Source organism: Siphateles boraxobius, unplaced genomic scaffold (assembly GCF_051911475.1).
Source record: "Siphateles boraxobius isolate OS27281-9 unplaced genomic scaffold, OSU_SipBor_1 24, whole genome shotgun sequence".
NCBI lineage: Eukaryota > Metazoa > Chordata > Actinopteri > Cypriniformes > Leuciscidae > Siphateles > Siphateles boraxobius.
Genome location: NW_027508855.1, coordinates 6477020 through 6498925, shown reverse-complemented (window position 1 = coordinate 6498925; position 21906 = coordinate 6477020). Strand labels below are relative to the sequence as shown.

At 36.4% G+C, this 21906-nt stretch overlaps 2 protein-coding genes across 3 annotated transcripts; one reads left to right on the top strand and one right to left on the bottom strand.

The window, feature by feature from the left end:
* Positions 1–39: 39 nt before the first annotated feature.
* Positions 40–7068, bottom strand: cunh9orf85 (chromosome unknown C9orf85 homolog). Its single transcript, XM_077241021.1, has 4 exons — positions 6657–7068; positions 6421–6527; positions 6194–6307; positions 40–3759 (listed from the first exon to the last, which is right to left on the bottom strand). The coding sequence occupies exons 1-4, from the start codon at positions 6756–6758 to the stop codon at positions 3630–3632; spliced, it is 453 nt and encodes a 150-aa protein (XP_077097136.1). The 5' UTR covers positions 6759–7068; the 3' UTR covers positions 40–3629.
* Positions 7069–7117: 49 nt separating this feature from the next.
* On the top strand, positions 7118–21112 carry abhd17b (abhydrolase domain containing 17B, depalmitoylase). 2 transcript variants are annotated; one of them, XM_077241019.1, is made up of 4 exons: positions 7118–7493; positions 9236–9708; positions 18498–18677; positions 20285–21112. In XM_077241019.1, the coding sequence occupies exons 2-4, from the start codon at positions 9242–9244 to the stop codon at positions 20502–20504; spliced, it is 867 nt and encodes a 288-aa protein (XP_077097134.1). In that variant the 5' UTR covers positions 7118–7493; positions 9236–9241; the 3' UTR covers positions 20505–21112. The 2 variants fall into 2 exon arrangements, with proteins under 2 accessions (XP_077097134.1, XP_077097135.1); XM_077241020.1 differs by having other exon boundaries at positions 7140–7493; positions 9241–9708.
* The last annotated feature ends 794 nt before the right edge of the window (positions 21113–21906 follow it).

Sequence of the window (21906 nt, the reverse complement as noted above, 5' to 3'; positions counted from 1 at the left end):
ATTATATATACACAACATATTAAACAGTCAATAATCAAATTTAACAGTGAAATCAGTATTAGTATATTGTTGCATTTACAACAAATGAATAGAACAGAAAGTGCTTTTGAAAGGGTTTGTTTGGTTGTGCTAATTTATATGAGAATGAAAGAAATTAGAAGCAAAGATTATGAATGAGAACTCGGCACATTATTTTCAATTGACAGCACATGAATAATAGTTATTTTAACACAAAAATTATGATTAGTGAACTTTTCAAAAGAGTTGTGGTCACGTGGTGACTCCATCTACACTAATAGGCTCTTTTTTTCTTATAACAATTGCCATTTCGTAATCACCTACTCAACAAAAACAGTGTCCATGGAAACGTGACTGTACAACACATCCTGATAGGATTCATGCAATATTAGGACATCACAGTCTCACCTGACACAGTTAACCAATATTATGACAAGTAGACACTTAAACTACATATACAAAGGACAAAAAATAAAAGGCATTGTGATGATACAGAATAAAATGGCATGTATTGTCCATTGCACATGAGACCTGCTCTGAAATGAAGTAACATAATCGCCTGCACATAGCTGAACTTATTCAGTAAGTTCTGCTTCTGCTATTGAGGAAATTAAAAAAAAAACCTTGGAAAACAGCCATTGAAAGCATTTTCACTTTCCTTTTGGCTTGTATTAACTTGCAAAAATAATTTTAAAAAGAAATTAAGAAATCTGTGTACGCAATGATTTTGACGTAAATAGCAAAGAAGATGGTGATGTGGTCAGACATATGATACTGGACTAGCCTCTTGCTTCATAACTGTGGTTAAACAGCATTAGATAAATCCAGGGTTAAAGGCTACAGTTTCTTAAATATTCCAAAACAGTCTATATTTGGATCCTGTTCTGACACTCATGTTATTAACTTCTCCATAACTTTGTCACAGGTTGCTCAGAATGATGGTGCACAAAGGGTGAAACAGACTATTCTTGTTTAAGTTCCTTAAAAATCATGAGTTTTCCTGAAAATAGTTGACTATGATCTCAGCATAAACTCTGCGATCACATGGTGATTTAACATGTTACTTATCACTCTTTTTTTGTTCGGAAAAGTTATTCTACAGATCTGTGTTGGTCTTTAACTACTACTTTATGTACTTACAAAAAAATATTTAAAGAAAAATGTACTTCTGTTCATATTGTATTGCGATTAATTGGAAGTTGGAATTAGTTAATGGAATGGATATAGGCTTAAGGTTTATATCAAATTGTTATATAAGGGTCATAATGATATGCAAGAGGATGTTTAAAAAAGCTATAAAAAACAATAAAAATCAGACAGCGAAACAGAAAACAGGACAATGACGGTGTAATTTTGTGCTGTCTAAGCAACATGTCAACATTTGCTTGTAGGTTTTTTATTAAATGGACCTGTTCCATCAGTACTTTTGTTTTTCCATTTACATGAAGACTGAAGACCAAATGTACTTTATATAAATGTGAGGCATTCACACAGCCTCTCATTCATAATAGATAGCATGGATGGCACAGTAAAAATTATTGTAATTTTAACTGTAAAAGACTGAAAAAATAGAAAAGAACCACCGCTCATCCGTCAAAAAAGTCTTGTAGAGAGGTGCTGCTACATTAAATCATCATGGAAAATTGTTAAAATACAGCAGCCGCACACTCAAACACTGTGCAAGATCAATTTACCCTTCGCTAAGCCACGCCCGAAAACCGCAACTGGCCAATCGTGTCTTAGCAACCGTAACTAGGCGCGGGAGGTCTGGCAAGCTTTCGAGCGAGTGAAACATGCCGAAGCGTTGTGCGTATGGATTGTGCAAATCTGATACCCGGTATCCTAAAAGTTTGTACGGTGGAATGGAATTTTTTTCCTTCCCGAAAATCTAAAAGCCAAGAGGAGAAATGATGTGCGTGGATCAGCAGTGTGGGAGACCACATTCACAACTACATGTCCACAGGATTAACAAAAACACATATTGCTTGGAAGTTGGAAATAATGACTGTTCTTTGTTCATAATGCATATATTTTAACGTAAAATAAGAAGATTAAAGACAAGACGGAGGCTCACTGACATACTTTAAAATATATTTCAGCATTTCGTTAATCGACGGCCTCTAACGTACCCCTGACTGAGTAACTTTGGCCCAATCTGATCGCGGCTCTCCCGGTGTTATTGTTATTCCACAAAATGTATGGATAAACTGTTTGATATATAATTATTAGATTATTTTCACATTTCACTTACCCTGCTGTGCACGAAAATAGCTGTGTGTTTCCCATTTGAATGGTCAGCGTATGAGGCGGCGGCCGCTTGCGCTGGGACTATAGGCTTTAGCTTCAATTTGAATGAAATTATTCGCTAATTGGTTGCATATTATTTCGTGGATATATCACTCGAATGCACACTGCAGTCCCCTTTGTCTTGCTCTCTCAGATATTTCACATGTTCGCCAAAAATTACTAATTATCTCATTGGGAATGTCTGACACCGGTGCATACACACTGTAATAGACGTGCCAGACACGAAAGCTTGACAGGCGTAGCAACAGTAACTAGGGAGGGCGGGGCTTATCGAAGGGTCAATTTATAAGCAAGCTTTTCGGTGGCAAGAAGGTCGTAAGACCGAAAGCTTGCTAATAAATTGATCTTGCACAGTGTTTGAGTGTGCGGCTGCTGTATTTTAACAACTGTAAAAGACTGAAAATGGGGCAATAAAAATCTGTTAATCGGTTATATTAAGTTCCCATAGAAAAACTGAAATGGATCAAACCTAACGTTTTGTGTAATTTTATAGTAAAATACTTTAAAACATACTACTTTCTTAAGGAAAAAGAGCAAACCATCTTGTAATTGTCAATGAAAAGCTGTAAACTGACTTTTCCTGAATTCCCTATGACGCATCAAATTTGATGGTTTTAGTTTTAAAATGTTTCTTCTTTGTTTTTTTGTTTAATTTATGTACATTAGGGTTTTGTTACATATGTTGTTAAATTAATATTTATTGCATTTTAGTGTCACGCCCTGATGTTATCATGAAGGTGTTTTGTATTTGTGTGCATGACACTGTGCTTTCTATTTATTAGTATTTACATCAGCTTGTAAAAAAGCTACTTACATTTTACATGTATTTTTCTCTGTACCACCAGTATTATGATGCTGAATATCAGTATATGTTAAAAGTACAAAACAGATTTACGTAGCAACATGGCCTTGCTAATCCAGAAGGAAAGGGCTGTTGGATTTACCTTTTTTTTGAAAGTTTCAGGTCGTTCTGTAAATGTTAATATTTTTACTGTATTTTTCTGGCAACAGTTTTTTCAGTGCGCGTTTGCTGATTTTAAAGAAATAACTACTTAAAAACAAGAATGAGGGTTTCTGTGTCAGTTCCAACTAGATCATAGCAATTGGTCAAGATGGGGGAAAAAACAATCATTACATCCAACAGGAAAACATCTCCTGGGAGTCTTTCCCCAATTAACAGCAGGTGAACAGGTAAGCAAATGTCCAATATCCAGCTTCATTTTTCCCTTAGATACAGTGTTCTTGGGTTTAGCTGTTTGCTGGTAGTGCATACAGAATATGGCAAATGTTAATTCACTTCAGTTTCAATCACTATCCAATTCATCATTGTTAGTGCCAATTTCATTGAAATCTTCATTCTCCTCCTCCTCCTCATTTCTTTTTTCCTGCCCCTTTGCTTCTACCTCTCCTTCCTCCTCCTCCTCCTGGTCAACCCTAAAAAAAAAAAAGCAGTCAGATACATTAAAAGCATTGAATTCTAAGGACAGCAGTGAATTCTTAAGCACACTTAATTTGTCACGGTAAATAGTTAAATTACACTTCAACATATATATACACAACAGATTTAAGTTAAAATAATCTTATTAATGAAGTGTCTCTAATAATGCAATTTTGAAGGAAAACAGAGCAGCGAGTAGCCTGAAATATATGAATCTCTTGCTGTAGAAAATAAATTCACCATTTACTGTATATGTCCACAAGATGGCACATGTGCTGCACTGAAAAAACAATTTTTTTGCCATAGTGTATAAATTGTTATAAAACAGATTTTTAGATAAAACTATATATTATTTGTTAACTAGTGTTCAGCTTTTATTTGTAATCAATCAAATTATTTTCCTCAGTCATCATCAAGCTTGAATCACACTGATCACAGACACACAGATGTACCTTTAATTTCCCAAGCTGATTTCTTACTAAACAAAAAAATATGCCTCTCCAACATAAACATTTCTAGTGACCCGTTGCACCTAAAATTTTTAGTTGGCCCAATTGAAGTTGCGGAAACCAACTTTTTGTGTTGTGCCGACTACCCCTGCATGTAGACTGAACTTGAAATAGAATGTTGTGTCAATTAAATATTTTCTGTTGACTAAACATAGCTTGTTGGGTTCGGCCAACTAAAGTTAAGTTTTCTAAACTACATCCAATAAGTTCAGCCAACTAAAGTGGTGTTTTGAAAATCAAAATTTAAGCCACCATTATGGTGATCAGTGTTTGCTTTAGTTGGGCTTGTGACCCTTAAACTGTTAACATTAAATTTTGTTTGGCAGTTGTACCTGAGTTATAAGATCAAAGAGAAAAGATGATCCCGATGGTGTTGGTTATATTTTGACAATCATCACTTGAGAATTTTTTAGTGATTCTATAGCAAACGATTTTCAGAATTTTCAGTAAAGTCCAAATTATTTCTTAAAAGTTTTATGATCAAAACACTGAAAATTATTTTTTTTAGACACACTGACATCAATAATCAGCCTGTGAATCTCAACAATGGTGACAATAATAAAGCATGTTGCAGTGCATTTTGGGTTCCACCAATCAAAACTCATTCATGGCTCCCATCATGTATTGCAGTATGAATAAATTATGATCTGAAATGTCTTAGTAATTTCCTTTTCCTAATTGAATATTCTGTTTGTCACCATTGTTGAGATTAATACACTGATTCTTTATGTCTGTGCCTAAAAAAAGTTTTTTTTTATTAGAACAACTTTTAAGAAATCCTTTGGATTGTTTAGAAATTTCTAGATTTTGTACTGTAGAATCATAGTGATGTTGCAATCAACATTATACATTTAAAGTCAGAGATTAGGCTCTAAATGAGTTTTGTGATGCAAGTCAAGTGATGATTATGTCAGAACATAACCAACACCGTCAGATCATCTTTTCTCTTTGATCATTTAACTCAGATACAACTGCCAAACAAAATTTAATATTAACAGTTTAAGGGTCACGAGCCCAACTAACTGGTGGTTTACAATTTTGATTTTCAAAACACCACTTTAGTTGGCTGAACTTATTGGATGTAGTTTAGAAAATTTAACTTTAGTTGGCCGAACCCAACAAGCTATGTTTAGTCAACAGAAAATATTTAATTGACACAACATTCTATTTCAAGTTCAGTCTACAAGGGTCGTCAGCACAACACAAAAAGTTGGTTTCCGCAACTTCAATTGGGCCAACAAAAAATTGTAGGTGCAACGGGTCACTAGAAATGTTTATGTTGGAGAGGCATTGTTTTTTACAGTGCACAGTCATGTTTTCAGGCCATTTCAAGTTTGATTTTTACATGACAAAGCGGTGATATCTAAGTGGCTGAGTTGTTTGTTTACTTGTTTAATTAGTCTTTTCATTAATGCCATCATCGTCTTCATTCAGGCTGATTAGAAAACAAGATGCAGGATTTATCGCAGGAACCAATCATAACCGATAATATCCAATCAGAGCGCGATGGAGGCATTGCCTCCAGTCACGTGACTTTCCCCCATTCATTCTCAATTACCCCCCATCAAACTCACAGCATGCTTTTGGGGGTCTATTAAAAGGAGTGACTTTTACACTTTTTAATGTCACATTTTGTACTATTTGCACTTTTTTATTTAGTGTAATATCGATTATTTTCTCATCCAGTTTTTTAAGGAGACACTGCCTCCCTTGCCTCCTCCTCGGAAGAAACGCCCCAGATAGATAGATAGATGTTACATGATGCCGTCTAAACTTTATAGGTGAATATTGCAGGGCATGTTTTACATTTTTTCTCAAGTATTTACATTACGAAAATATAGATTTATACTTAACTAGTGCACTATACCCAATTTTCACATACATGATCTGATGTTTCAAAAAGAGGCCTGAATCTACTTACGGAATAACAATCTCTTCCTTCTTTCCACATTTTGCACAAAGCTCCAACTTTAGTGCACATGGCTTACACATGACATGATAGGCATCCTTCACTGTTTTCTGAAGACACTTCACACTACAAAACAACCCCACAGAAACAACATATTCAGAAGAGGTTAAGAGGTTAACTGTGGAAGAGTTTATTTGCCTATTATCCGTTACTATGCAATAAATCCTCGCTCATCTCACCATTTTCGTAGCTGTGTAAGGGGCTTGTATTTGTTGTACTTGACTTTCCACTCCAGCACACCTTTGCAGTGCTGGCAAAGACCATCATGAACCTTTGTTTTGGCTTTCTGGAAACAGATGATTGCATAAAATTCAAACAAAACACACGCAAAAATGTCTTTAACAGCGCAATAGCAACAAAGCTGATTATATGCGTTAAATAAGACTCTATACTGTTTATTTTAGCACGAGCTTACCTTAACTTGTGCGCTTGCCCCGTACTTGTCATTTTTGAAAGCAATTACATTCTGGTGTTTTTGGCCTCGCGAACGGGAAACATTACCTTTTTGATTGCTCATTTTAACACTAAAACAGATTAAATGTATGAACGGTTACCGTTTAAAACGCCTAAACAAGAAACCGCGTGGCTTCACACACGCTTTAAAGTGACTGTAGACGCAATGCGAAAAAAGCGGAAGTAAATAGCAATTGGTTGCTTTTCAACTTCAAACCGAAACGAAAGATTGTTAACTTTACAAAGCACGGCGAAAGTTAAAAATGTTTAGCTCTATTTAATTATCAACAAAGTTAGCATTATATAGAGTTATGGATAAATAACGGCAAATCATTAATCAACATGTTATTGTGTTTTGGACAGCATCCGTGTGCAGAGAGGACGCGTGTGATTGGTCGAGCATATCTATCCATTAATCTGATTGGCCAATAGAGCGTTCAACGTTGACGTTGATATCCGGCATTCCGCAAGAAAATCAGAAGAAAGCCAGCGTTGGGCACGCGTTGGTGAGAGATGAGATCACCCGTACCGGAAGGTTTAAATTAGGTATTAGCGTTACACCCGTATTAACACATTCAGCCTTTAATTTCGTTTGACTATTAAACAGTGGCCATATGTTGACAAGATCGGACGGACCAGAGGCAGGTTTTGATGGACTCTTGATCTGGCTAAGTGGCCGTAGTGATCTGTTAAAGGGAATCTCATATCTGACTCATCTAACAGTTAATACTGTGACTTCACCAGATCAAAGCGTTTCTGCACTCACCAACGATTCCAACCTCAAGACCTTCTAACACAGGTAATTAGCTGACCGAGCTAGCAAAATAGCTCGTTTCAGCCTTTTCAGTTAAACTTCTACACTCATTAAATAATGTAATTAACGTTAATATGTTAACTAAGATTGTTTCAGTTAACAAACACTTTTGATTCAACTGAGTGCAATGTCATTGTCACTGATACCTTCTAAATAGCATATTGTAATATCTGTGTAGATCTTAAGATCATCTTGTAATAACCCTGTAGATTATGAAATCGTATTTTAAATACAGTGTGAATAACAAGTCTCTAATTTTTATTTGAATATAAATTCATGTAGGCCAAGTGTCTGTTTATTACTTGAGGTGAAATAATCTTTAAAAACCTTCTAGTGAGTGAAATAACAGGTTATTGTACCCCCCACTCCCCATTTTGACCTTTAATAATAATGCTAAAGGGATTAACCTCAGCTAATTATTTGGGATTTAATATTGTGATGATAATTTTAGCTTTTGCTTTCCCTTCAATGTGAAGTCCAAAAGCCCCAAACAAGATGGTTTCCTGCTTAATGAAATTGAGGGTGGGGATTTGCTTACCATGGGTCAGATCTGGGTCTGATTCACAGTGTTTTTTCCTCTCTGCCACCAAATTCTATTGGCTGCCAGTAAGTTAAAAAAAATGTTAAACTGGTTATTTTGGTACTAGCTAAATTAATGTGGTCACCTTCTTGGAGTTCATAATAAGGTGGTTAAGCGGTTTCAAGGAAATTCTGGACACATTTTTGGAATATTATGAAGCAGTGATGTGGATTACTGATGACATGTTTCTCAGGTTTGTAAAACATTGGCTATTACAAAGAAGCCTAGCATAGAAACATAAAAAATTAGGGTGTTTTTCAGCTGTCATGACACATAGATAAAGTGAGCTAATCGATAGCACACACGTCAAAGCTAACCTCAGGGTGAAGTCTGAGAGTCATAATTAATGAGATCAAATTAGCACTAAGATGGGGTGAATATTGAACTTTTTTCAATGAAATCTTTTAGTTTCATCCCAGATAAGTCTTTTTTTTTGTGTATCCTAACAGTGTGGACTTTTAATATTGATTTACTTTAAGCTACATGGAATAAACAATTTAAGGACATTTGTAAGGGATCACAACCCTTTTCTCAGTTCAGAATCAGAATGAGCTTTATTGCCAAGTATGTTTACACACACAAGGAATTTGTCAGTTGAGTTATAAGAGATCTGCATATAGTTACTCATTTTAAGTAAACCATTATGTCTTCTTTGGGTAAATACATTGTTTGTATACATGGTGTATCCGGATAAGATGATAAAGGTAATGTGTGTTTTTTAAATGTCAATGTCTCATCTTACTATGCAGATTCAATCTTGATGTTTCACCTTTAAAAGTGTAGTTCACCCAAAAATGTAAAAGTTATCATTTAGAATTTTGTTGTTTTAAAGCTTTATGACACTAATTATTCTGTGGAACACAAAATAATATTTTGAAAAACTGTTTGTTAAATGTCAGTGTCCACAAAATTAAATTCAGTGGGGTTCAAAACAACTTTTACTTTTTTTTATAAAAATAAAAAAAGATTTAGAAGATATTATTCAAAATATCTTATTTTGTGTCTCTCAGAAGAAAGCCATACAGGTTTGAAACAATATGGGGTTGAGAATTTTCATTTGAGTGAAGGATCATTTTAAGACAAACATTTTTATTTTTTGTGTTTCCACCCCACTCATTTTCGAATCTGCTGTGTTGTTCTTCTCAAGTGAAGGATGAATCACCTGTCATTGAGTGAGCTGTGTTGCCTTTTCTGCTGTCCACCGTGCCCGAGCAGAATAGCCTCCAAGCTGGCCTTCCTTCCTCCGGAGCCCACTTACACCCTCATGTGTGACGAGAGCGGCAGCCGCTGGACCCTCCACCTTTCTGAGCGTGCGGATTGGCAGTACTCTGCCCGAGAGAAGGACGCCATTGAGTGTTTCATGACCCGGACATCTAGGGGGAACCGAATCGCCTGTATGTTTGTGCGATGTTCTCCCAACGCTCGCTACACCTTGTTGTTTTCCCATGGTAATGCTGTAGACTTGGGTCAGATGAGTAGCTTCTACATCGGCTTGGGCTCCCGCATCAACTGTAACGTGTTCTCCTATGACTACTCTGGTTATGGGGCAAGCTCAGGGAAGCCTTCAGAGAAGAATTTGTATGCTGATGTGGACGCTGCCTGGCATGCACTAAGAACAAGGTGAGAGTACACCTGAAAGCCACTTCATTCAGGTAGTTGTTTGAGGCTTTTCACAAACAGACTGTTTCTTCTGTTGTTGTCATCAGTTGTGTTTTTAACAGGTTTGCTTTTTTTTTTTTTTGTCTCTTACATTACATTTCCCCATCTGAAGTCACACTGGCCTCTTACTACACTTCCTAAATAGAACGACTCTATTCAGTTGTGGCAGTAAGATTTTTTTTTTTTTTATGGTTGTAAATATTGCCGTTTAAAAACTTTTCTATTGTAATATAGCCTACTTCAAAAATATAATAATAGAGTCTTTCACAATATATGTTGCTTCATAATTGTTTTATTCTTCATAAGAGGCTGGATCCAAAGTGGTGCTTGCGTAATCTCTAGATACCCAGAAAGCAAATGGAAAATAATTAGCGTAGCTGCTGTTCATAACATAGATTGTAATGCGCATTTTGATCTGATATAACTGGAGTGCAAGGTTATGAGATGCTTGGCTAAAGAGATGCCTTTAATCTAGGTTTAAACTGGGATAGTGTGTCTGAGCCCTGAACATTATCAGGAAGGCTATTCTAGAGTTAAAGAGTCAAATATGAAAATGCTCTCCCTCTTTTAGTGGACTTAAATATCCAAGGTACTACCAAAAGTCCAGAGTTTTGTAACCCTAAAGAGCATGATGGATTGTAGCGTGACAGAAGATCAGTTAAACACAGGAGCTAAACCATTTAGGGCATTATAGATCAGTAGCAATACATTGTAAACGATACAGAACTTAATAGGTAAACAGTGTAGCGAAGAGATGATAAAATTGGGGTTACATGATAATATTTTCTTGACCTGGTTAGAACTCTAGCAGCTGCATTTTTGAATAACTGTAGCTTGATTATTGATATTATAGTTATTATATTATAGTAATCTAGTCTAGAGGTCATTGATACATGAACTAGCTTTTCAGCATTAGACATAGATCATATTTCAAAGCTTAGCGATGTTTTTGAGTTGGAAGAAGGCTGTTTTTGTAACATATGAAATATAATTTTCGAAAGATGAGTTGCTGTGTAATATAACACCCAGGTTTTTAACTGTAGAGGATGAAGTAACACATGCATATTGTATTCTAAGAGATTCTGTGTACATGTTTTTTGTCCAATAAGTAATACCTCATTTCTTATTTGAATTTAATACAAGAAAATTACTGGTAATCGAAGATTTATCTGTCAATTTGGATAATTTAGAGATTTCATCTGGACATGATGAAAGAAATATGCTGAGTATCATCAGCATAACAGTGGAAACTAATTCCGTGTTCAGCGTGTTAATTAAAAATAGCAGAGAGCCTAAAACAGACCCTTGAGGCACTCCATAATTTACTGGTGTTAACTTGGATAATTCCCCATTTAAATAAACAAAATGAAACCTGACTGAATTTTTTTTTTATAAATATAATTGTTTTGCAAAATGGATCACACTTGAGCGGACAACTTTTTCTAGTTTTTTCAGACATAGGCTAATTGGACGATTTGAAATGGGCCTGTAATTTGCCAATTCATTTGGATCTAGTTGTGGTTTCTTAATGAGAGGCTTAATAACAGCCAGCTTGAAGGGTCTTGGGACATGACCCAGAGTTAGAAGCGAGTAGGTAATGTTGAGTAGGGGCTTTTCTGCTACAGCTAACAACTCTTTCAGTAGTACTCTTTCAGGAGTTGAGACCCCTGCATTCTGTTCCATTGACTTTAAAAATGCTTCTCAAGAAGCATTTGTCCTGTGTTCTTATCCTTTTCCTGTCCTGCGCCTTTTTAAACGCAAGAATGCTTTGTGTGAACAGCGTTTAAAACGTGTCAACTTGAACCTGACACCATCCTATTTATACAAAGCAACCCCCAACTGGTCGATTTAAAAAAATATGTTTGAACATCCCAAATACTACCCATTCATATTCCTATGGGTCTATAAAATAATTGCACAAATTTTTGAATATCTAGCGGGTTTACTCTTCTTTGGTCTTTGTCCTTGAGAGTTCCTAGGGCTTGGGGGGATATGTTTAATATTGCCTTTACCCCTTGGATCCCATCCCCCATCTGTGTGTCCTGTGCTTTTTTTAAATCCTTTGGAGTCCTTTGCGATTGACTCATAATGTCAAGAGTCATGTTTTGTTTCAAACTGCGGTTGTATTTAGATTTTTGAAGAGTGCAGCAAAGGAAAGTTTCATTTCCTCATAGATAGCTGAATCAGACTAACTCAGATGGCTGAAGTGTTTTTTTCTCTAGAGAAACTATCTCAAGGCCATTCACTGTATCATGTGCCCTAAATTCGTATCCATCTTTCCGTACATGCTTGTCATCTGGGGTTACTGGTCATGAGAACTTAGTTCTTTTAATTGCTTGTACTTCGATGTAGCAAGATTTTGTAGTTTTCGTTTTCTTGCAAGAGGGAGAAAAACATACAACGTGTGTGTGTGTGTGTGTGTGTGTGTGTGTGTGTGTGTGTGTGTGTGTGTGTGTGTGTGTGTGTGTGTGTGTGTGTGTGTGTGTGTGTGTGTGTGTGTGTGTGTGTGTGTGTGTGTGTGTGTGTGTGTAAAACAGCTGTGTGCTGCGTCTGTATATGTGTGCATGTATGTGGCGTCAGAAAGTTGAGCAGCTGATGCTCTTGAACACAGTCCACGCTGTTTGACAAGTCATATCCCTGAGGGTTAGGTCGTACCTCATGAAGCAGTCCCACGCTGTTCTTCTGGTCACTTTCAATGTTCCCACACATTGCCATAACCACAGAAGATGCATCAGGCCGTCCCACACAAGGACACGATTCAGATTACAGTGCAGATAAACTAGTCTGACTGCCTGCCACTCTGAAGAATATGACTTTATTGTGTGTTTATGTAATTATGTGTGTGTAAGGTGTTTTATGTGTTTTGAGAGAGGAGTAGGAGCAAGTAGGCTGGCCCATCCAAATCTTTTCTTATTCCTATAGAACTGTGGCCCCTGCTGGGAATTTTTTTCTTTTCTTTATTCATAGAAACACATTTTTTAGCTTGGTAGGTCACCATTGTATGCAGTTCTTTCCCCAACATTTCTGGAGGATAATTGGCATTTTAATAAAATTTTGTCAAAGATGGCCAGCATTGCCTGTTTTTTTATTATGAAATTTGTCTCAATTTGTAATCTGGATTCTCAAGATCCTCTATTTGTGCTTTTACAGATCTCCAAACCTTTTAATTGAAAAAAAAAAGAAGCTGTGGTGTGAGGCTCTTTTTAAAAAAAAAAACATTATTTAAATTTTTTTTAGAACATTTGTGGAATGAGTCTTTGGACTTCACTGATTTCACTGCAGTATAGTGTTTTTAAAGGCACATATTTCTGTGTTTGTGTGAGGGCTTTTGGTTTTTCATCTACTTTTCAGTCTTTGATGGTTTTATCTTCCAAACAACTAGCATAAAGAGCACCTGCCTTTAGATGTCTTTTGAAAATATTTGCCTTGGAAATTCTCCATCTGATCTCAATAGACGGGAGTGCTTATCAGACCATGCTGATTGACTCGGCGAGGCGTGCAACACAGCTTTTTTTGCTCGTCCCTTTGTTGAGTGGCCAATGATGTATGATTTCTAATCACAAAAAAGCAGCTTTTACATCAGGTAGCAAGATCACAGTTTTTATTGGTGTACTGAGTTTGTGGATCACTCTGTCTGGGTTTATGTCAGACTTATTGTACATGATTCTTCTTATTACAAGGCTACTTATGAATAAATGGACATTAAATGTTGATTTGACTTATCATGTGAGATGAAATTCATGAAACTAAACACTGCAAATAAACTGTATAGTATTGGAAATCAAAGGTCAGATTATTCAGTCGTCATTATACAAAAATATTGAAAATTGGTTGTTATTATTATTGAAATCAAATTTGTGCCTCCTTGACCTAGTAAATCATTTTTAGGTGTTATAACAATATTGACATTCTGGCTGATGGAAAACCCAATACTTGTTAATATTTTGTGTTATGGATAATATTGTAAAGGTATACTATACACGACAAACATGTTACTTGTGCATAGTAACTCACTCCAACATGTGTTTTTTAAAGCCAAAATAAAACGGAATTAGAGGCGGAACTTTTCTTTCATATTGTGAGGTACATTTGAATGATTATAAAAAAGAAAAAAAAAAGAAATTATCAGACAAGAAATTGGTTCTATCATCATCATTTGTTGACTGGATTTTGAAATGTGCGTTTTGAACTCAGAAATGAATGTGAGCTTTCAGTCGATTGGGGCGGGGTTTAAATAAATTGAATGATTGGAGAAGTCATAGAGAGAAGTCTGTCATTTTCTCCAGAATTTATTTTTCCTAAACCAATGAAGGGGATACATGGATGAATTAATTTTGCTGGTGAACTTATTTCATGGTGGGAAAGCATAGTGCTCTTATGAGGTAAACTTTTGCCATAACATACTACTATAATTTTAATATGGTGCTAGTGAGGATCTAACACTTAAAATGGGTGTAAACAATTAAATGACTAATACCAATACATATCCCAATTCCCAAAGATTTCCCAATCAAGCTTGAAGTATAATGTTTGTTTTTGAGAGTATAATGAGAGTATAAGCTTGAAGTATAATGTTTGTTTTTGCGAGTGCTCAAGTTCAGTCCCAGCCACTGCTACAGGCAGCATTGCCTTGCTGAACCACAGAAGAGAATCATTATGAGATTGTTTATTCTGTGTAATGTTAGTGTACGACAGCCACACTTTTCTGTCTGCTCATCCAGGTGAGTCAGTGTTGAAACATCAGGTGGTGTTGACGCACGCACATAGACACTAAGCGTTTACGAGAAGAGCGGATGGCACTGGGAACTCCAGTGCAATATTTTGCTGAAGCCTGAATTACTCTACTTGGGCCGGGTTCATATCTAAGGGGTTGGTCCGGATAAGACCATCTGTTATCACAGCTAGCCATTGCAGCATGTGTGCGTTTCATATAGGTATTTGCAACAGGGCTTGGTGTTTGTAAACTTCTACCAAACAGAGTCATCTGGTTTCATCTTTAAAACAGTAAAACGGTGATGTGTATTGTCTTCCAAGACCAAGAGTCTGAGACTTCTGCTGAAAGGAAGAAGCAAAGAAAATGGCTTTTGTCTGCGAGAGAATTTCCCCCCTCAGAAGACGATGACTGTGATGTCATGAAGGAAACGCCACGGGAACCAGCAGTAGCACTGGTATTGAATGAGACCCCTGTGCCCTCCTTCCTCCTGAAGTGATATAATGACCGTTGTGCTTGTGTGTTTTTGGGCTGAGAGGAGCTCACTCGAGAAGCCTGTGAGAATTTAGTATCCATCTTTAATGGAGCGCAGCTCCCTCTGAGAGGTGAGGGGGGAGGTGCCAGCAGCCAGTTCTCCAAGTCAAATATTGATTGGTTGCCTAGCAACTGATTCCCAGGGAGTCCTGGAGGGACAAGCCCGATTGCAGTCATGACAACATTGTCTACCCAGGAAGTAAAAAATAACTTCCTGATGGTGTCACACAGCAGGTTTTTGTATCTAAAAGTTTATCAGTGTAGACTTTCTGTAAGCCAGCTGCTATATTAAATTAAGAAAGGTAGACTGGTACATGTTATTGTTTATCTGAACAATTTATGATTTGTTGTCAAGGCAACAAATAGTGCTGATTTAATTTTCTTATCTTTATAGCCAACATATTGAGCAGCTTGAAATGAAATGGACGTACTTCATTTAGTGTTTATGAGTACTCTATAAATCATTAGGTCTTTGCTGAGGCCCAACCATATTTTTCTAAAACTGACTAAAAAGCCATTCCATAGACCATCAGGGTTCTCCAGAATCTGAAAGCATGTGACCCTTTTAAAAGCCTGAATATGTAGTTGAAATGAATTAGAATTTGTCATAATTGACTTGCGGTTCACATTGACCATGCCTGTCAAGCGCCAAAAAGATAATATAAAAAGAAAATTGTGATGTGAAAATGAAAGGAGTCCATCTTCATACACGATAATGGTTAAACTGATAACCATGATTATTTTTCTCAAATTTGTAAATTGAACACTTGTGTGACTTCTGATAATGCATGGTTTTAGTGAGTGCTTTGTAATTTGTTATATTAGATATTATTATTTTCTGAGAGATTCAGTTGCAAATGAGAGTTCGAGAATTCATCAGACAGCAAAGAACGATACTAGTCTTTTTTTTCATTTAGCCTTTTCTCATCTTTGAAATGATTAAACACTGCAAACAGATGACGGCGATGTAGTTTTCAACTGCTTTACATTATGAAAAAAAATGGTAAAACCTTAAGAAGCATCTATCAAAAGCTAAATTATGTTTTTTTTTTTTTACTTTGTATTGTAGCACAGAGGTTGCACGGACCACATTTATTCGTCAACCATGATCGCAAACAATATGCTCAAGAATTATGGCGGCAGTGGCTCAGTGGTTCATGTAGGTTGTCTACAAACCGGAAGGTTGGTGGTTTTATCCCCGGTTCCACCTGACCAAGTGTCGAGGTGTCCATGAGCAAGACACCTAACCCCAGCTGCTCCAGACGAGCTGGATGGCGCCTTGCATGGCTGACACCGCCGTCGGTGTATGAATGAATGGGTGAATGTGAGGCAATATGTAAAGCACTTTGGTGGCCATGGGTCTGTTGAAAGCGGTATATAAATGCCGTCCATTTACCATTATTACATGTTGTCACATGTTTTTGTGGATTTATTCTCTTGACATCTGGCAACCCCAAGCAGGAAAGTTAGTGGAGGCTTGTTACCAATGTAAGATAATGGAAATGTCTTAAGATGTTTTCAGGTCAATTAACCAGCGGTTATTTTTAATTAATAGTTACCATGATTAATCAATACGATTAATTGTGCAGCCCTAGTGCAAGACAAATAAAATACACATTTTTATTTAAACTTGACAGACTGGATAACTATGAACTGTTGGATGGCAAAAGCTGCATAACAATTCTTAAATTCCTGCTTGTTCATTGGAAAAGAATAACAGCATACGGGTTTTAAACAACATGAGGGTGAATAATGAAATACTTTTTATGTTTGAAAGAACTGTTCCTTAAAGAATGCTCTTTTTGAGAATGACTTTGTAGAGTCCGTTCTCCTTTTTTCTCATCCTTGACCATCTGTTCTGCCTCTCTCCAAAACACATTCCACCTCCTCTCACATGATCACACAGAGTAATGTAGAATCATGTGATTGTTGTTGAAAAAATTGATGACTATTGGTCTCAACGGCCCATTGTATAATCTGAACAAGATATCGTTGTTTTTTAAGGTGGCACGAATGTGTAGGTAAATTAATGTATGAATTGCAATTCATGATGTTACATGTGAGGCGTATCAGATTTTGGTCATACAACGACAATTTTCAGTTTGAACTTCAAACCAGTTCTATCATCTTCTGTTTGCCATGAAGACAGCAGTCAAGCATTACTAGAGAACTTTAATGCTGCATAATTGCACACTGGACTGAGTACAATGTACAGCACAAGTCGATTGATATGTGTTACTTAACGCTTATCATATGACCTACTTTACTTTACTTCTCAGGTCCATGATCTCTTCAACCAAACCTCTCTGTGGCACTGCAGTAGGCTGACTAAGTGATCATGCGCTTTATAATATGGCATGGAATGTGGACACACCGCCCACTAGGATAACCAACCTTTACACCATCCTCTCCATAGTAGAAGTGTTTGATGGTTTCACATTGTCATTTGCTGATTTAAAGAACAAATGTTCCTTCTAGTTTCACTGTACAATTGAAATACTTGGATTCTTGACTCTCACTGGATTCCTTGAAATCCTCTGTTCTGATGTCGTTTTACTATAGACAGTAGTTGATTAATTGATCACGATCATGCAGTGACTACTGTAATCAAGCTCACATTTTCTCTCCTTAGTTGTTGCTCAGCATACTCTTGAATGCATATTGCATATATATGACTGGTCATGTTCGAACATACGGCACTCTCATTGAACAAAGTATAGAAATTGACGTTTTTTTTTTTATCATCCCTGTTGGAATATATTGGGAAGCCAGAATGTGTATCCATCGTCAGAAAATACATTATCGGAACTGTCGGTTTTATAAGTACGGAACCATTAAAAAAAAAAAAACGGTAACAATTTACCTTAGGGCTTCATTTGTGAACATTAGTTAACTATAACATTATTAAAATCAAAAGTTGTATCTGTTAATAATAATTATTTAATGGACCTAACATGAACTAACAATGAACAGTTAGTATTCATAACAATAACATAACAATTAACATTATCTAACATTAACTAAGATTAAAATATGCTGTCGTTTGTTATTAATTAATTAATAGGACTTTATTGAAGTTACCAAAAAAGTCTTTTCTTTTTCCCTTTAAGAAATCACTTGATGAAATGGAATGGAATAGACTGTTGACTGCAAGCAGCTTGACTTGCAGGAATGGTTTGATTTAATGACTTGAATGATTAAACTGTTCTAGTATCTGCGCTTAAATTTTGGCTCACGCCTTTGCCTTTTTGTAAAAGTAATAACACTTAAGTTGGACATGTCAATTGAGGTTACGTAATGATTATGAACAGTCTTTCGAAAGATTCGGTCATTCAAGCTAACTACAAAACACCTAGGGTGTCTCTGGTTTGTCTGGTTCTAAAAGTGGGTTAAACAACCTGTACTCTTGATTCATGATAATTGTGTTCTGATCTCAGCAGCTTCATCAGTATGCGTTTGTATGTGCATCTGTATTTGAACTCATCATTTGAATGTCATGTTCTAGGTACGGGATCAGGCCAGAGCATGTGATCATTTACGGCCAGAGCATCGGAACAGTCCCTTCAGTGGATCTGGCCTCTCGGTACGAGAGCGCTGCCGTCGTCCTTCACTCCCCTCTGACCTCAGGCATGCGGGTGGCTTTTCCTGACACAAAGAAGACATACTGCTTCGACGCATTCCCCAAGTGAGTCTCTCTATTTTACCTTAGACTCGCCATCTTTTCATAATTCATAATTCACAACATTTTCCCCCTCATTTTTCCTGTATCTCACACCAATTAGACACATACTGTTCATGCACTGTTCACGCCTTTCTTTCAGCAGCCATGTTGCGGACGAGGCAGCTGGTTGGTTCATCCGTTTTCTGCACTTTGACCATTACTGTTATTGTGTGCCCTCTAGTGACAAATATCTTCCAACAAGTAGTTCAGTGTTTGTGCACTTGCATTTTAAAACAACAGTTATAATGGATAAACAGTCTGATTTCAGTTAAAATTTAAATTTTCATGCTTAAAAAAATATTTTAAATTTTTATGTAAAAATGTATAAATACAATTAAATATATTTTTAAAAATATACTATAATTCAATGGTTTTGGGTGAGTACGATTTTTCTTTTAAAGAAATTAACACTTTTATTCAGCAAGGGCACATTAAATTGATACAAATTATAAATTTTACATAGTATATTTTACTGTTAATAATATTACATTATATTATATTATTGTTCGCACTGTCAGTCCAAATCCAATTTTTGTGGATATCCGATTGGAATCCAATCTGATTGGATTTTCCGTGGTTTGTGTCACTTTCTCACGCCATCTAAAAAGTAAACATGTCAGACGTTGTTATAGGAAACATGCTGAAAGTAACTATAGAAACAAGGCTGTGTTGTTGCAAAGTGCTAGTCAAACAGAAAATTACAATTTAATGGAGACGTCCTTGAATTCTGATACCGGCGGAGACGACTGCACGGGATACCAGCCTCCAACGTTTCTGCTGCTGCCTCAGATGTAGTAGTCCACCGCAGCTTTTACATTGCCATGTTGTAAATAATGTTGTAAACATCTGTATTGCAAACCCCTCCATGTTTTTTGGCGGATACCTATCAATGCAATATTATTGCCAAAGAAACCAATGCAGATATGCAGGAAAACGAAAGAGCACCTTGCGATACACGGTGTGGACAGTCAATAATTTAGATTAAAATCGGATATACAAATAATCAGTGTGAACATAGCCTAATTTAGGAACAAATTTCAGCTAGATGCTTATGAAGGTTAAACAGTTTTTTTTGTTTTGTTTTAGAAAGACAAAGAATGTGCATTTAAGTTAATGCGGTCATTTTTTATTAATTTTTTTAAAGAAAAATAGTGTTCTTTAGATCAGTGGTTCCCAAACCTGTCCTGGCGACCCACCAACACAGCACGTTTTCTCTGTCTCCCTAATCAAACACACCTGATTCAACTCATCAGCTCATAATCACATGGGTTAATGAGCTGATGAGTTGAATCAGGTGTATGATTAGAGAGACAGAGAAAACGTGCTGTGTTGGTGGGTCGCCAGGACAGGTTTGGGAACCACTGCTTTAGATGGCAGTAGAAAATACTGGACATCCAAAGCAGCACTTTCATACCTCAAAATCAGTTTTTAGTTTTGTTTTAGTTGTTGTTACAATTGCCCTTTGTCTCATGTACAAATTACTTCACAAAGCACGTTATGATGATTTAAAAGACACTGTATTGCAGAACACTCTGCTCATGTGTTTTTTGTCTGTTTTTTTTTTTCTTTAGTATTGATAAAATCTCTAAAGTTACCTCTCCGGTGCTGGTGATCCACGGGACGGAGGACGAGGTGATAGATTTTTCCCATGGGCTGGCCCTGTACGAGCGCTGCCAGCGGCCCGTGGAGCCGCTCTGGGTGGAGGGTGCGGGACACAACGACGTAGAGCTGTATGGACAGTACCTGGAGCGCTTGAAACAGTTTGTGGCTCATGAACTTGTAAACTTATAATTGGACCTCAAGATTAGGACTCACCTTGATGAACATGCCCTTGGTGCCCAGATGAGAACTGTGAACTTTACTGGGGGGGAGGTTTTCTCACCATTTTTTGTTTTTTTGTTTGTTGGTTATTTACTTAAGGTGCAGTTCTCCACACTATATAGAAAATGGGGAGCAGTCTCCTTGCTGCCTTTCCTAGGGGTGTTTTCATGTAACTGTACTTCTACAGGTGTGAGCGAGGGGTCTGATGTATTGGTGACCCGCCTGTAAATGTGTTTTGATACCATGTACTAAAGAACCAAACCCATTCCATTCCAAGTTTTTGTTTTGCTGTATGCATGTTATAATATCATGTAATGGAGTACTGTACAAACGCAGCATTCTGACATAAACAATTGCCATACAGGGGATGCCAAATACTCAGCATATTAAACTTTGATACTTTAATTTCTATGTACATGTTTCTAAAAAATATATGCTTAAGTATAATGTGTATAGTTCTACATGTTCTCACACTTGTCAATGTTTTACTTTGTCTTAGACCTTGAACACAATGCTGGACAATATGGCAGTAATATCTGTTTTAACTGTCAAATAAATAAATGGACTTTTCAAATAAAGAACCCTTGAATATTGTGGCTTGCAATGGGCCAAATCAAACACACATTATGCTCAAACAGTGCATATGCCAATATGCTTTGTCATATTAGTAACAGTCATTCCCACCCCACCCCCCACACACTTTTTTAAAATGAAAATAATCCATTTGATTATATATATATATATATATATATATGTATTATGAACTTAACTCTTGATTCTGTTTGGATACATTTCATTGTCTTTTATTCAAATGTAATTTATACTGTCTTATATCTCAGAAGAAACCCATATAAAGAAATGCACACAACTTTTTTTGTTATTGCTTTCAGCCATGATAAGGCTGTTACTCTAGACCGCTGCTGGATTTAGACAGCAAAATTTTGTTTCTCTTTGGAGAGCTACTGGACTTCGAACAATGCTCTAAAATAGATTTTCTCTCATGTAAAAGAGGACTGTAGCCCTGTTCCACTTTGAAAATAATTTTCATTTGGATGGTGTTTTTTTTATTTCCTGAATGACTGTATTATAAAACTGGTGATAATGCTGTTATTACCCATGAAAATTGATTTATTATATTGCATATGGCTCAGAATAGATTTTAACTGGTCAGACTGAAGTACAAACTGACATGCTTCAATCTTTCCAGACGTGTTGTTTTTCTGTTTTTGTAAACATCCATTGTAGAAGAAAATTGCTATAATGTATGTAATTATGATCTTGAAATAGTTATAATACAAAATTGGAAATAAACATGTATTTCAGAGATTAGAGAACTAAAAGTATTAAAAGCCTGTTGTGGTAGTCCTTACTG

What these genes read in the sequence shown, in the direction of transcription:
- abhd17b (XM_077241019.1), top strand. Translation starts at nt 9,242, where the DNA reads ATGAATCACCTGTCATTGAGTGAGCTGTGTTGCCTTTTCTGCTGTCCA. An exon ending in TGGCATGCACTAAGAACAAG is followed by an intron (nt 9,709 to 18,497) that starts GTGAGAGTACAC and finishes GTCATGTTCTAG; the next exon opens with GTACGGGATCAGGCCAGAGC. An exon ending in TGCTTCGACGCATTCCCCAA is followed by an intron (nt 18,678 to 20,284) that starts GTGAGTCTCTCT and finishes TTTTTTCTTTAG; the next exon opens with TATTGATAAAATCTCTAAAG.
- cunh9orf85 (XM_077241021.1), bottom strand. Translation starts at nt 6,758, where the DNA reads ATGAGCAATCAAAAAGGTAATGTTTCCCGTTCGCGAGGCCAAAAACAC. An exon ending in GGGCAAGCGCACAAGTTAAG is followed by an intron (nt 6,528 to 6,656) that starts GTAAGCTCGTGC and finishes ATCTGTTTCCAG; the next exon opens with AAAGCCAAAACAAAGGTTCA. An exon ending in CTTACACAGCTACGAAAATG is followed by an intron (nt 6,308 to 6,420) that starts GTGAGATGAGCG and finishes GTTGTTTTGTAG; the next exon opens with TGTGAAGTGTCTTCAGAAAA.